General features: G+C 50.4%; 1 protein-coding gene across 6 annotated transcripts in view; it reads left to right on the top strand.

The window, feature by feature from the left end:
• LOC125742162 (rab11 family-interacting protein 4A-like) overlaps positions 1 to 16,243 on the top strand; it is a 56,512-nt gene that overhangs the window by 28,027 nt on the left and 12,242 nt on the right. For 3 of the 6 annotated variants that reach the window (XM_049013875.1, XM_049013876.1, XM_049013879.1), the window contains 3 exons: positions 12,842 to 13,059; positions 13,167 to 13,352; positions 14,907 to 15,041. In XM_049013875.1, the coding sequence (XP_048869832.1) occupies positions 12,842 to 13,059; positions 13,167 to 13,352; positions 14,907 to 15,041 (539 nt within the window). Of the gene's footprint in view, positions 1 to 447; positions 1,568 to 12,838; positions 13,060 to 13,166; positions 13,353 to 14,906; positions 15,042 to 16,243 lie in introns of those variants that run through there. The other 3 variants (XM_049013881.1, XM_049013880.1, XM_049013877.1) reach the window with 3 other exon arrangements.

Here is a 16,243-nt window from a genome sequence, read left to right as displayed (position 1 = left end):
GTGTGTGTGTAAAATTTGTATTTTTTATTTTTTTCTACTCCGTAGAAGTTCTGGCTAAATGTTTCTGCCTGTTGAGTTTTCAACACATGATGAACGGAGGCGTCCTTAACATTTAATGAAGAACACTAAAGTGAACGAGATAATGAGCCGCTTAATTGTCGTGAGCCGATTTATGCCTGGTTTTTAGTGGTGTTTATATCAGTGGATATTTGGTAATGAACAGACCTTTCTCATTTCTCAAGGGTACAACTGCAGTGTCCCTCCGGGGATTTTGACTGGCAGCCTCTTTAATCAGGGTAATTATATGCTTGTTGAAATGATGGTAGTCCACTTTTTATGTAACTGGATTATGTTGGTCTCTTGTGATTAGCACAAGGCCTCCTGGTCCTGAGGCGGGGCGTGGTTGGGTTTCGGGTTCCGGTGTGGGGGGGCATCCAGCTGAGACGTGGGAATGGACGTGTTGAGCTGGAGGGGGAGTGCCGTGCCCTGGCGGTGCGACGTGGAGGAGTGCGTGCGGACGTGGGCGCCTCCGTTTCGTTTCTGCGCAGACGCCACAGTGTATGTGGAAAGCAGTGGGGACGCGAGAAGCATGATGCTGGTCCCCACAAACTGAGAGTCCCCCCCCCCAGAGGGACACTCATGCCTGAGGCTCTGGATCCATGTTAACCTCTGGGGTTCCAGCCTTGCTGGGGGGAGGGGATGCCGGCCGTAGGTAATGAAAGTTGAGCGTTTTTGTCACATCCTGCCTGCAGTGTCCCACTGTTGACTCAGGCAGCCACGGTTTTGTTTGCAGGAAGTGCAGTGAGCCAGTGTGGTGGGCCCAGCTTACGACAGCAGCGGCGCCTCTCGCTCTCCTGAATAAAGCCGCGATCACACCCAGTCCTCCGTGGCGGCTGCTTGCGAGCTGGTCTCCCCTTATCTCGAGCTTGTTTTAAACCATGTGTTATTTCTGGGGACTTTGTTTGTCTCTGCTTACGTTTTTTTGAGCGCATGCGTGACACTTGACCAAGCCTCCAACCTGAAATGCAAATGCTGCGCAGGAGCCCAGAGTGTTGCAATGCGAGACTTGCATTCCCGCTGATGTCACTGTGGAGGGACGGCCCTGCCGAAGCCAGTTGCCCGGCAACATTCCGTAGAGAGAGAGAGAGAGAGAGAGAGAAGGGGAGGAGGGGCTTAATCTCAACTGTTGCCAGAGTGCTGCCTGTGTGTGTGTGTGTTGTGTGTGCGTCTCCGCGTGAATCAATGTGAGCGAGCGAGTTACAGCGGGTGCAACTCAGGGAAACTCAAGCAGCTCCGCTCTGCTGTGAGAGGAACAGCCTCTTTCTGTCCCTCTTCCTCTGGATTACCGTCGGAGGAGATCCGAAAGACTTGCTGAAGAATCGGCGGCACGTTCACCGATACCTCCTCTGCCCCTCCCCTGCCCGTCGCCTCACCTGTTGTAGCACCTGCGTGGGACGACCTGGCAGACTGGGAAGGCCCTGAGGCTCGGATGTCTTCGGGGGATGGTGGCACGAGCTGCGCCACCCGGAGTGCGGGGGAGGCCGGTGACCCCTCAGTGAGTGACAGGGTAAGAGGCTACACTGCATGGGGATCAGGGGGTGTGCGGGAGACCTCTTGGAGGGGGGGGGGGGGGGAGAGGGAGGGAGAGCACGGCACAGATAGCAAAGTCCATTGTTCCAGCCTGTGTGTGTGTGTGTGTGTGTGTGTGTGACCATGCTGGATTCTCTGCCTTTCTGTATGCTGTTCCCCCTTTGCTTTTCTGTTATGTTCACCCGTGCATGTCTAAGCCCGGGTGCGAGGCTGGTTGTCCCCCCCCCCCCCCACCCTCCTGTGTTCCTCAACCTTCCCCTGGCAGCAATGGGATTAATTAATGGCTAGAAATCAGTGGCTGGGAAACGCCATGACTTTTTGGGGTGGGGGGTGGGGGGGGGTCTGCCTTAAAAAGTTGTTTGCCCCCACCCTCTGCAGTGGGTCGCCCTGCTTGGTTTGGGCGGAAAGCCCAGTGGTTCAGGAGAAAGGAGAAGTGACCCAGTGTTAAAAGGGAAGGCCTGTCTTCAGACAGCGGCCAAATGGGCCGCTTCTGCCGAGAGAGTGAAGGTGGGCCTGGTGCTTCCGGAGGCTCTGTCGGTGTGGCCGTACGGCCGACGCCGGGGAAACGCGACTTTGTTCAGGCACAGGCGCACGGGGCTGCCGGCCGGCACTCGCTGTCTGCATTGCTGGGTACGTCCCTTTCCTGAGACTGGATCTGTGTTTACTTCTGTATGGATGTTCGCTTGCCGCGCTTATTCCTGTCTGAGGAAAATGCGGTTTGCTTTTTCCCCTGAGGTTTCTGTATAGGCAGAAGGAGGACATATCTTTGAAACACACCGTGTGCGATCCTAAGTCTGAGACCTTCCATTTCATATGGCGTTGTATCCGGTCAGCTTCAGTCCTGGCTTCAGCTGGATGACATATCAGTGAAATGAAGCAGGGCAGTAGGTGGTTTTGAGTGGAACGTAATCTGTCCAAGCCGATTGATAATTCAGCTTTACCCTCCTGAGTGGGGGGGGGGGCGTGGAGGATCAGTTCCTCATGTGGGGTGTCGGCTTACTTGAGCAGCACCCAGTCCGGGCTGGGAGCCTCAGAATGGGTCCCTGTGCTTTTGTCTGAGAATTTGCCCTGATCTGCATGTTTCAGAGTCTTAGCCGGTGGGAAAGGGCCAGTAGGGTGGATGGAGTCCCTTGTGGGTGGGGGTGCTGGTGCTATGAATGACACTGACACTGACAGGGTGTGGTGGGGGGGAGATGTAGTGCCCACCTGCTGTTGTGAGTGCCCTAACTTAGACGCCGGGTCAAAGGAGAGGTCAGTGAAAAGGAAGATTCATGAAATTCCCCCTCGATCATATCCAGGCTGATTTTCTCCTTTTCGGACAGGAGTTGAAATCGGTCTGCAGCTGAGCCGCTCTCTGGAAACTCGACCGGGACTCTGACCGTCATGCTGACGTTTCCAAAACCGTTAGTGCGTTTGCGTGCATGGGTGGGTCCTCTGATTCCTCATTTGATTACGTCAAGTCAAATGTCATGGCGAGCAGAAGGTAGCCCAACGTGTTTACGCTTTGGCCAGCATGTGAACGAGAGCCACAGTAACGCAACCAGAATGGAGGGCTGTTTTTTTTTTTTTATCTAGGGGATCTGAAATTTTGTTTTGATAACACAAGGGCTGGCTCTTTCACTCAAGGTGCTTGATACAACATCCTGTCATAGCCAAAGGTTGCCTGCCCCCATAGCTTCTGATCTCGCAGTGAAGTCTCTCCATTCTCTGTAGGCCTCCGGATATCTGAGCCGGTTCATTTAGCTGGTAAATTAGCTCCCTGGGGGGGTCGAACCGCGGCTTGGCCATGGTTCCTAGGTTTTTTTTTGCTTCTGCCAAGTACTGTGGGTTCGAGGGTGGTATGCAGCAGTTCCCCACCCACCCACCCCCAATCCCCACACTCCTAGCAAACATGATAAAAAAAACTACAAAAATCAGCCTGCCAAACTTTGTTGTCACACATCAAGTTGGCGACACACTAGCTGACCCCCCCCCGCCCAACCGACCAGCTGAAAAGGTAATTGAGGGCTCAGAACTAGATGGTAACAAATAAGGCTGTTAATATTACCCCACGGCCATTTTTATTGAGTGCATGACCTGTTGGGCTCCATTTCAATCTTCTGAGTGAACCTATGTCACTCAAGCACGCAGAATATGCTGAGACAGGTCTTCTGTATACACTGCCGATAGAAAGCGGGCATTTACTATAAAGATCCCCTAAATTTCAAATGGCCGATCTTTGGTTGACGGGGTAATTTGCAGTCCCAAAATCATGTCCGCAGAAAGCTGTCTCTCCTCTGGGCTCCCAGCTGTGCACGGAATCGTCCTTAGGGTTTGTACAGCTGCAGTCACAGGTGTACGGGCTCTGTGGGGGCAGAGAGCGCACACAGGAAAATGCCCCTCCCCCAGGACACAGGAATATGCTTTAAGACATGGTGTTGTTGGCTGACACTATAACTTTGGGTTGGTCCCCGGCCTCCGGTCCGCAGACTGGTATTGGTCTGTAGTCAGTGTACCCTGGGACCAAGGAGAGCTGGGGGTTTTGCAGAGGGGGTGGTTTAATTCCCAAAAATAAACTACATTTTCCATTTTATTATAACCCCTCACGTTCTGTCCTCATCCGAATAAAAAAAAATGTAAATGGTTAAACTCATATCAGTGATTAGTACGCCATTACCCTACTTGGCCATTATACATGTCCATTACGTCATTGTATGATGGAAACCAGTCCTCACACATCAAAAGAGCAGGAACTACTAGCATAACTGACCTTTTATACAAGGATATGTGGCCAACTGACTCTGCGCTCAGTGGCTGGATGATGCTAGCAGAAGACCGAAGGTAAGGTATGTGGATTAATGAATTTAAAACCACATGACAGTTTGGTGGAAACCAACTGACTTCGACTTCATGCTTGTTACAAATTATGTGTCTATTACTCATTTTCTCACTGTCTTGGCAGTGAGTTTTTGGAAGAATTTGCTTTGATCTTCAAGGGAAATATTTCACGTTGAACAGATGTATTTAAATAACTAAATTTAAATACTTAATTATCTAGAATTCAGTTGGATTAAAGACCTTTTCCTCTCATCTCTGCCACACGTCTTATCCCCATAGATTCCCAGTCGTATTATAAATAGGCCTGTTCTCCAGTTGTTTCTCCATCTTAACCTGGTCACTAGTCGCCTTTACCAAAGACCAAAGCATTTTAGGACTGGTGAACTGTTCCAGTATGGAATCCTCTTCACGAGACCATCTATTCTGTTTGAATCGGCTGCAGTATTCGAGTTGAGGTCTCAGAAATGAAACGTTCCCAGCATGGCTTCACATGTATTCAGTTACATATTTGTTTTGTGACGGCTCGTTACGTGTTTATTTTTCATCACATGATTCATTTCTCTAATTTTATAAATTGCCCTCATGCCATTCTGCATATCCTAAAAATGTACCAGGTTATTTCCCGTAAACGAATTTATAGTTGATGTATTTTCAGAAAGGACTGTGGCCCAGAGCCACGCAGGGTGACACACGGTTTCCTGTATGTGGGCAGAAGCGTCAGTCTAATGCGGAATTATAATCGATGCGCGTGTGACGCGACACTGCATCGTTACTCGTAGGTAAGCCGGGTTTTTTTGCGATTAGTTACTCTGTACGTAAAACAGATATGCAGTCCGGCGGTAGAAAACCCATTTTCCAAAAACTGCGGAGGTTTCGCAGTGCGATCCCCAGAGAAGGAACCGAGATGGATCCCGGCGGGCGGGGGGGCGCCTCTGCGGTATCCCGCTCGCCCTTGACAAGGTGCCAAAAGCACCCCCACCAAAAACCGATTGACGAATAAATGGGAACATCCACCTGCTTCCCACCCGCACGTCGAGTGCTGATTCTGCACAGACGTAAATGATTTCGTGACGATCCTATTCAGTGTATGGCTCCCGCCCCGATGCTGTCATCCTGTCTGATGCTTGTGCTCCAGGGCATCGCGCCCGCATTTCCATAATTTATGATCCAGAAGGATAACCTGGAATTATTAGTCTACTATACAAGGTGTCCTTTTTTCTCTTGTGCTCCAAAACAAGCAGGAAAGAACAGTATGATTCTTATTTCCTTCTGTGTCCTAATTAACAGGCAGAAGTGAAGTTGGTCGGGATTGAGGTACCAGTTTGTTGTTCGGAGGGGGACAAAAAACTCCCCAGTATATCCCTATTAATTGAGCAGGTTAGTCCCCTGCACTGTGATATATTGGTTTATTGTTTAGAATCATTCCTTGTTGATTATGTCACAGATCTGTGGCTTTCATCCTTCTGCGGCGTCCTGGTTTTGTGTCTGCTATGCGTGGTCATTCGTGTCTGTCCGTGTGGCAGGAAGGGGGCAGGAAATCAATGACTTGTTCAGTATTAATTGTTATTGACTTGCAGGTTGTAGAGAATGCCAGTGTTGTTAATTGGGGTGATATTGATGTTTTCTTGTTCCCGCGATATTAAAAGCCGCTTATTTGTGAAACTGCTGAGTTTGACCAGGGCCTTTAAGGATGCTGTAACAGCCTGGTAACATGGAGTCTTAATTGCAGTAGTTCATGCATTTAAAAAAAAAAAAAAAGATGCAATTCTTAAAGCTTTATTTTCACTTTTCCCTGTGACCAGGACCGGAATAAGCAGGTAGAAGAGGAGTGGATGTATTTTGCCCCTGTCTTCTGAAAAGCAAACAAAAATCGGGTTAGTGTCTGTGTGAATTATGGTTCCTCTTTGGCATTTCAAAAAACTCATTTTAATAATGCTGCCTCTCGCCCTTCAAATAAAATCCTTCATATTATAGGTTTTGGTTCTGAAGCATAGTATTGCGCCGTTAAAGATGCCTGATTTGTCCGTGGTGGCAGAACCATGAACTACTAACAACTGGCAGCGCAGAACAATATGCTTTAGTGCCTGTGTCTCAGCCCAGGTGCAGCTTTTGTCTCCGGTTCTCATACCCACTATAGGACTGTGCATGAGCTTTGGCGTTGGTTCCTGAAGGCAAACAAGTAGCACCTTTCGCTAACAGCCCGACACAGACGTGATCCCGTCACTGGGAAGGCACCTTGGTTACAGCAACAATGTTTCATCCCCTTTGGGCGGCACAGTTCCCTCGCAGATTCCCTTCCTGGCTGTGGAACATTCTTGTGGTGCCCTTTTGTCTTGATTTAGTTGGAGCATTTGTTGGTCGTCTCTTTACTGCTGCTGTCAGCATGGTGTTGCTAGGATGTTTGGTGTTGTGCCCTGGTAATGTGAACTTGGTCTGTACTGCGATGAGGCTGAGTCACAGGGCTGTCTGCAGTGCACCGAGATCCCGTGTCCTGGTGATATCACTGTATCCAGGTGTGATCTGTTACCTGGTGACCTCAGCACACGATTTCCACACACATCACCACCTTACTGGGATGGGGGGGGGGGTGTGTGTTTTGGGGAAATCCTGTATTCGTGTAAGACTGTGTTCACAAACACAGCTGGTAATCACCTGCTGGTAATGGGGCATCACCAGGTCTCAGGATGTTTTATAATTAAAAATGTCATTTGGGAATTCCTTCATACGCTGACCTGCAAATCTGTCACTCAGTAAGTTAACCATTTTAATTAGGCTTTCATCAACCAATCAACGCAACCTTTTTTATAGATTTTTTTTTTAACCTAATTGGAATCTAGAGTTAAAATCCCAGGAAAGAAGCTCAGGAAGCATTTTCACCTAAATTGCATCAGCATTCTGTACAGATCTATGAATGGGACACAGTGTGTGACATTGTCAGTAGGCATTTCATACCATATAAAGGCAATGCAGACGTGTATATAAATATGCTGGATTTGTCAACTGACAATAAATGACCTTGACCTATCAGAGGTCAGTAAGCAGACATTTTTGGTGATGTTGATGATGACTCTCTGATGATGACTGTCCAGAAGATGCCTGCATTGGTCACAGGCCAGTTATAATCTGCTTTTTAGTGGAAGAGGCGTCTTTGTGAACTTCTTTTCAGGTATCTGGGCTGTGAAACCAGTTACCAGTGCAACCTCTGGGGGCCGTGAAGGAGAGGGGGGGGTTTTGTTCTGGAGCAAAGCACCCAGGCCTCCAGCGGAAGAGTCATGCAATTTGGCTGCAGGGATAAATTGTATGATGTCCCACAGTGTGCTGCAGAGTTTGTGTAGAATTCAACCACCCGGGGCGTGGATCAATAAATAAAACAAAAGAGAGCCGCAGAGCTCTGAAGGCGGACTCAGAAGCGCTGATGACTAAAGATCCTGCAGGTGCCTCTCGTCAGACTTGTTTGCAGATAAAGGATAACCTGCCCCTGAGAGCTGTTCAGGTTCCTGAGAAGCGTCCGTCCAGCCCTGCTGCAGTCTGAGGGCAGCGATTCTGAGTGGTTGCGTCGCCCCGAATGAGAGTTCAGTGATGACTGTGATGAAGCCGTCGGACTGCCTGTGCAGGGAGGTGACACGCTCCTTTGCTGTACTCCTGTGGCGGTCATCAGCTGTTTTCTTTTTTTTTTTGGGGGGGGGGGGTGACAGATGATGCACAGCATGGGGGGTGGCTCTTATAGACTTTCATGCCTCCGCCTGGGCGAGGACATTAAGGTTAGCTTGAGGATAGTGAGGAGGGGGCCAGTCATGCAGAAGCAGCACCGGACGTGGCGGTTTTGCTGATCTGCGGTCAGATCGTGCCGCCTCTCCTTACCTCCCTGTTGGCCTCGTGTTGGATGGAGAGTTAAGGGGTTAGCGGAGGCTCACGTTTGGGAAAGAGCCCCTGGGTCCGGTCCAGGCCTGGCGGCGGCGCAGGGCACTCCGAGCCAAACCAGCGGAGATGGCGGCGGTATCGGTGTCCTGCCAGATGAGCGATGAGAGCCCCTGGGGGTGTCGTACCATCAGCCAGCCAGCACCCTGCCAGCGCTTGGCGAGGCCGGTGAAATGAGCCGTGCTCTCCTGCCCGTCTGCCGCAGACGCCAGTAGAGAGTTATAGTGTTGGATGTTGGGAAAATTCAGCTGCGCGGACTCTAAAAACGCAACCCTGCGATGTAGGGCAGGGTTAACTCTTGTTTGGCATTATGGGAGTTAATGCATAGCAGCTCTGGCCGGGACGCTCCTGAAGCGCTTCCCTGGGGACGGCGCTCGGTGACGACGAGCTTGACTCCTGCTCCAGCAGGTATTGTAGCTGCTTTGCCAGTTGGCTTGTGGCATCACTGTTGTGCAAGAGACGGGTAGAAAATCCAGTACCGTCTACACGCCTATCCCCCCCCCCCGTCCCAATAAACCAACAGGCGGCACCACGTTTCACTCTGTTCCCACAGCCACCCCCCCCAACCACAGATGCTGTTGCAGAACTGCCAGAGGAATCCCTTCCAAAAAAAACACCGAACCCCACCTGCTACATGGTGTAAATCGCTACCCACTGCGTTTCCCACCCAAACCTAGTGTCATATTCCCCCCCCTCCAATTGTCGATCATCTCTAACTGTCACAGTTGCATGCTTTCAAGTGCCATTGTGCCGTGGGTGGGGAGCTCGATGTCGCCAGATCAGCAGGGGGGAGGCAGTAACTGCCCCATTTTAATGAGGCCACCAGATGGGCACCTTCGCTGCTCCGCCGCCATACATGGCATCTCACGGCCTTTGGCCGGACCCCGCCGGTGAAGCAGAGACACTCGCTCATCCTGCTTTAAGTGTGGGGGAGCCAGCAGTTGGTGTCTAAGTACAGTCACATGTAGATACCTGCGCATACTGTCCTTCTGGGGAATTCAGTTGTACTTCAGAGCAGGGGTAGGGAACTTCTTCCATGGAGGGCCGGTGTGGGTTAGGGGGTTTTTGGCATGGCCTCGCAATCAGCCAATAATAAAGCAGTGGATTTTAACTCCAGTCCTGGGGACCCACTGCTATTGGCTGATTTGAGGGTGCATCCCAAACACCCGCACGCAGTTTAACATTAGAACATGCAAATGAACAGCAACATAACTAACTAGAATTTCTTCTGGTCTCCAAAAAGTTACTGATATCTTCAGTTCTGAATCAATACTGATGGCTTCAGTTCCCAAACCTCTCATCGTGGATTCCATACATGCGTAAAATTTTACCACCAGCCAAATTAATTATCAATTATGTAAGTGACTAAGTGAGATACTCATTAGCCAAACATGGTGTGCTAGTGGTCAAATCAACATCCACGGGTGGATCGGAGGGTCACTGCAAATACTGGGGTGACTAGGAGAGGTTTGGAAATGACCAAATAACAGGACAATTTACAGATATCAGTTTTACACCAACACGAAGATCATTTAAAACATTTTCTTTGACTGCCTAAGACTTTTTCATCGTACTGTAATTACTGTCATTGGGCCCTGAGTGCGCTGACGATCAGCCCACCTTTAATTTCCCAGTTCAGGCACACCCCTGATTACAGGGTAATCGATGGCTGAACATTGTCATCTTCGCAACAGGTTCCTCCAGAATGTTTGCTAATAATAGTGCCGTCTCTCCCCTAATACATCTTAGAATTGTTTAAAATGAGATCACACACAATGTACCGAAGCACACAGACTCTGCAGTTTTCACTGTCATATGAGAAGTAGAGCACCCAATGTCCCCCCCTTCTCCCCCCCCCCATTGCCCCAGACAAAAGTATAAATGAGGTCTCAGCGCAGTATCACCTAACATTCCTAACCAAGCAGCATGTGATGGCAGAGGCATGCAGCCCCCTCCTCTTTCCGAGCCGGCCTCAGCCCCCGGGTGATCACCAACTGGACTTATAGGCCAGAAGCACCTTCATGACTCGTGGCCCAGTACCAGCGATCCCCCCGCCGCCTTGGCACGGTGGTGCTCTAGGTAGGTGGGGGGTGGATATCTGCTGGGAGGTCATGGGATGACGATTTGGCTAATGAGGCGCGCAAGGTTGAGGGATCGTTATGAATTGTGTAGGCAGCAGCAGATCAACCTGATGAAACATCAGGGGATGAACTGAAACTCAGAATTAGGTCAAGGTCCCGCCCTCTTCAATAATACTTTGCGTCTAGTGGAGCACAACGATTCCTGTTTTCTACAAGAGCTTGGTAGAACATTTTTCGTGGACTTATACAAGGGTGGGGGACAAAGGGGCCCTGGCTGAAAGCGGATTGGCCCTCAGGGTGCCCCCTCTCCTGTCACTCACTGATTTGAAACATTTCATTGGCTCCCTTATGGATCATGGCCCCTCTTATGCCGGCAGTTTTTGCACTGAGAAAGTCATTAAATCTGAAAGTGCCACAAGAGGCTGTAAACTAACCGGCAGCATTTGCCAAAAGGGAGAGAGCTGGCAGGTACTGGCTATGTGGGCCGTTAGTGTGGATGTGCAGCATGGGTGTGGGGGTCGCCCCGGGAGACCCTGCTTGGCTGGCTTGACCCCGGACCGCACCACGGCTTCACACTCGCTCACCCTCCTCTTCCGAAGCGCCTCTTCGGTTGGCTCGGACAGAAGGGCCGCGTAAAGCCGCTGTGTGAGTGGCCGCGTAAAGCCGCTGTGTGAGTGGCCCGCGTAAAGCCGCTGTGTGAGTGGCCGCGTAAAGCCGCTGTGTGAGTGGCCGCGTAAAGCCGCTGTGTGAGTGGCCGCGTAAAGCCGCTGTGTGAGTGGCCCGCACGTGAGTACGTCTACATGCCAGTAACTGTGTCACTTTCTCAGGGGAGGGGCTGCCTGACCTCTTACTGGGTGGCTGTTTCGCTTCCACACAAAAAGCTGCTTTGGAATACTAAACAACCCCCTTTACAAACCACCACATTCATCAACACTCAGACCCTGCCCCCCTCCCGATTCAGCCTCTTAATTCCCGTGTGTGTACTTCTTCCCCCACAACCCACCCCCTCCTCCATCCCCCGTCCCCCACACGGGGCACAGGGAGGTTAAAGGGCTACTGTGTCACTTGTGCAAAAGGTCTGGCGACACCCCCAGTCCCGGGCCGCTGGTTTCTTCATTAGATCACCTATATATCAGACTGGAGTCGTCCACACGCTGAGGTCTTGGCGTTTATACACACTCGGTCAAACCGCCACCTTTTAAAAAAATGTTTGTAATTACTTTGGTGCCCTGTGTGTGTGAGAATTTGGGGGTGTTTTGCAATGGAAGCCCATTCAAATCCGTCCAATGGCTGATGATCTTGGTCGAGCTGAATCGGTCAGCTGAGGCCTGTTCCCTGTGATCTGCTCAGCCAGCCAGTGCCGGCCACTGGGCCATCGCGCTCTAGGCGTCATCAGGATACAGGTATTGTTTTTCTTTCTTGGAAAACATGGTCCTCTTAGTAGTGGAAGCTACAGCGAATGAGACAAAGTAGGGGAGAGACACTAAGCTGGGAAAAAAATTACCTAGAACAATGGTCACAATAGAATGCAGAGACTGGGTTTGTAACTTTATTGTGAGTGAATCTTCTGTTCCAGAGAAGTCCTGGAATCTGGCAAACAGGAGTTTCTTATGCGAATCATTTCACCTTTTTTGGTCGCACTAATGCCGCCTGTGTTTGTGTCTACATATTTGTATGGTGGGGGTGTGTTGTGTATTGTCACGGTACATGAGAGGCACCTGCGTGTGAGTGTGTATGTCCTGCCGTCTGAGTTTGTGAGGCACCCGTGTGTGACGTCCAGAACTCGGTGCTCTCACATGCCTGTGGGACGGGTTCGTGTCGTCAAGCCGCCTCTCACACGCTCGGGCAGGTCGCATTAAGCCGTCCCTATTTGCATCAGACTTTTTTCGGCCGACGGGAGTGTCGGACGGGGCGGAGAGCCGAAAAAAGCAAAAGTGGTTCAGTCGTTTGACTTTCAAGCTGACTGCGCCTTGCGCGACCTGGAGGGCAATCCCACTGTCATTCCCAAGGTTACTGCTTCAGCAGAAGTCACCAAACCCTTTTCTATACTAGTAATTCCAGTCCTGGTAAAGTCAGTTTTAAACAGAAGACATGGTACTTATACAAGTTTGTACATTACAGGGGTTCGCAGCTCAGGTCTGTGTCAAGCAGAGGCTTTCAGGGCTGCTGGTGATTAGCCGTTGGTGATTAACGTTCCAAGGAAACACTGTAATTAAGAAAACAAAAAAAACCGAAGCAGAACACACATGCCGCCCGGAATTCTGCACCACTAGCAAGTCCTGTTTTCTTTGTAATTTTGTTTATTTAGTAAGTAATGGAGTTAAGCATAATACTGAAATGGGATTATGTATGACATCATAAGCCCCGTATGAGCTCCATAAAGGTTCTTGGGTTGGTTGAGTGTGTACCTGACCCTCCCCCTGCTTTTCCAGCAGCACGGGGGCCAGGGTACCGGCTGGCCCGTCATCATGTGCACGAGATCGGACCCCGATGGGCAGGTGTTCCCCAACAAGGACGCCCCGAACGGCCAAGACGGCACAGAGTTCAACGCGGACGACGCAGTAGTGGCCCCCCAGGGCTCGGGAACCAGCGGGGGAGGGAGGCCTGCTGACAAGGACGACACTCTCCGAGGACTCTTTGTGCCCAGAGAAAAGTCAGTACCACTCCAGGATAACCTCCGTTTTCTTGGGTCATGCGCGGGTGAAACTCATCACCGCCGCTGTCCCACGTCCTGTGTTGTGAGCGCTACCATTCTCGCAGGTGTGTTCAGACAAACCCCTCAGTGACCTCTGAGGTGTCCACGCGCTCCCCTGCTTCCCTGAATGAGGAACAGTTTGAGGACTACGGAGTCGGCGAGGACGTGGACTTCACCCCCAGCAGCCCCTGTCCGGATGACGAGACTCGCACCAACGGATACTCCGACCTGGGCTCCTCGGTGCCCTCCAGGTTGGTGCTCACACACACGCACACACACATGCACCCACTTGTGTGTATTCATATCTTTGTGGGGACTCTCCATTCATTTCTAGGTCTAGGAGCATATCCCACCCCTACCTTTATCCGTAAATAACCAAACGGAACACTTTTTTAGTTTTTTGGGCATTTTTAGTTTTTTGATCGCAGACAGAGATCTTTGTAAAATTCAGTTTCACCTTGTGAGGATTGAAAAAATTGCCCCCATAACGTCAAGCAGGTTGTTTGTGGGGAAATTTTAGTCTCCACAATATAACCCCCCCCCCCCCAAATACATACATACACACAAACACACGCGCTCTTGGGCCAGTCCTGTGTCATCAACCCGCACCCCAGGTACATTCCTTGAGTGACTGGAATGTGCTTCAGCCCAGTGCCCCGTGAAACCTTTAGACAGCGGCTCTGCCTTCTCAGACCTTCATGTGAAAGCAGCGTGTCCTACAGACACCATCTAATGGCACTCTGGGGGGTTTGTATATCTGCTGCTGGAACGGCTTAGGACACCCAAGGTCAGGTGAAACCTAACTGACAAGGATAAATTTAGCGTATCACAAATGATGAACATGCTGGTACAAGTTAAATATTACACCTTAGATTGCCAAATCCCCCCCCTCCCCCCCACAGACACACACGCACAATCGCTCCCCCCCCCTTCCTTGTAACCAAGGACGGCGTATCCCTGCACTGTGTGGCTCAGAAACCCTTTTCACAGCTGACTGCCTCCCAGTTTCTTTCTTCGTTCAGCTGGTTAGGCCTCTAATCCCACCTGACCCTCCTAACTGGGTTGATTCGCCGTGTACCCAGGCAGCTTGCCCCGACCACTTTTGACTCTTGAACAAGCCGAATGACGAACAAACAGCTCAGAAGAATGAAACTGTAGATTAACTGGAGTATTCGTTTCGGTTTTTCCAGTCCGACCAATTGTGCTGGGTTCTTTTTTAGAATCACCGTGACCCGCTGTGCATGACTGATCTGAGAGAGAAGTCTTATTGTTGGAAATTATGTTAGTTTTTTTTCTCAGGGGAGGAGGGGAGGGTATGGATTTTTTTTTTTCTTTCCTTCTCATAATCTGGACCTGGGCTTTCACCTGGCAGGAAGTCCGTTGGCACATCTGAGAGCCCTGCACTCAAAGAATGAGATGAAGTTGCCTGAAATACCTCCGTTCATAGGTGTCAGTTTCAGTTTCGTGATGAAATATGTCCCTGTTGTCATCTCAGAATTGCTGATACGTTTTCCTCTGGCAGATTCGATGCAAATACTCCATCCTCCAGCAGTTCTGATATCTTCGTGCCTTCTGGGTTGTCCCCCAGACGTGTGCTGATGGACCCTCCGTACATCCGGTCTATTGACAGGGATGACGAGGGAGCCATCTTTCTCAAAATTGCATCGTCATGCCTTCTGCTCCGTTGTCAGTCTCTCCGTTTCTGAGCATCCACGATAGGCTTTGCGTGGGTGGGGGGGCTGGCAATGCGGAGCCAGGCAGCCTGTGACTTCTCTCCCAACCACCTCCCTGCTTCCTCTTCGCAGTGCTGGCCAGACCCCTCGCAAGATGAGGCATGCATACAACAACGAGCTGATGGACGTCTACTGCTCCCAGTGCTGCAAGAAGGTCAACCTCCTCAATGACCTGGAAGCACGGCTCAAGAACCTGAAGGCCAACAGGTGAGGGATGTCGGGAGGGTAGGGCTCGCCTGAAACAGCACCTGGGCACCCCGTCCACGGAGTTGACAGCTTTATGGATCATGTGCCCGTAAACACTCGTTCTGGATTACGCAGGAAGCGTCTGCCCACTGACTCATATTTCGTAGCAGATCCCATAATGACTCACAATGTTATGCAATAGGTGCCTTATTTCCATTTCTGGCTTCATGTTGGAGATGTGAGAAGGCTGCCTCTGGTGGATCATTGGATACTTCTAGTCCTCGCCGGCATTAATGATTTACTCTGTCAGCTTAGGCACGACAATGAAAGGCCGGTAATGCCCTCGAGTTTCTGGCAGAGCGACTGCACTTTCGCATCTTTGCCCTCGCCGTCAAAATTCGATTCCGAGTTCCTAACCCGCATCTGCCTCCCTCACCCTTCGTTTTTTTTTGCCAACCGTCCTGTTTGGGGAGGGGGTAATTTGATTTTAAGAGAAGCAGTTGCCATGGCAGCAGAAAATTGTGACATGGGCATGCAGGAGAGATTTGACCCTGCTGCATTTTTTTACTGCTTGAGGAACCTGGCTCTTTATTATTATAATGATGGTCGACGCCTTCATGCAGAGTGACCATGAATTTTGGAATGATTCAGGTCAAGCACCTTTCTTAAGGGAAGAATAGAACTGCCACCCTGGGACCTGAAGGTTTGTGATCGGTGTCCATTTACCGCAAAGTAACCCAGAGATGTGATTAAAAACCTTCCAGGGAAATAAACCTTGCTTTCATCAGTAAATATGCAGGAGGCGGATAAAACGCTACACTGCAGTGGGGTAGTGGCAGAGCTAATAAATACGGGGGGGGGGGGGCAGGAAGCCAATGAACAGGGAGGATTCGCTCTCCTCAGGTTCTCCTAGGGTTCCCTGTCCGGAGAATCTTCTCACAACGCTCTTAAGAATCTCGACAGCAGTTCCAGTCAATTGTGAATGAACAAATCACCATTTTAGTCTCTGGGATTGCGGATGTTGGGATTATTTGATGCTACCCTTCGCAGTCAGAGGTGAGATCATGCTGCAGTAAGGGAGGGAGCGTGGCGTCAAGCCCTTATCTGACGCTCAAGCTGCTGGTCTTCACAGACTCCATCTGAACCTTCTTGCCCGAAAGAAGATGATTTTGAAGGGAGGGGCTACTTTCTTGGACTGGTCCTTTTTGGTCAGAGTCTAGACC

This window comes from Brienomyrus brachyistius, chromosome 5, assembly GCF_023856365.1.
Source record: "Brienomyrus brachyistius isolate T26 chromosome 5, BBRACH_0.4, whole genome shotgun sequence".
Taxonomy (NCBI): domain Eukaryota; kingdom Metazoa; phylum Chordata; class Actinopteri; order Osteoglossiformes; family Mormyridae; genus Brienomyrus; species Brienomyrus brachyistius.
Note: the sequence above shows the minus strand (reverse complement) of the source record. Positions and strands in the feature narration are given on the sequence as shown.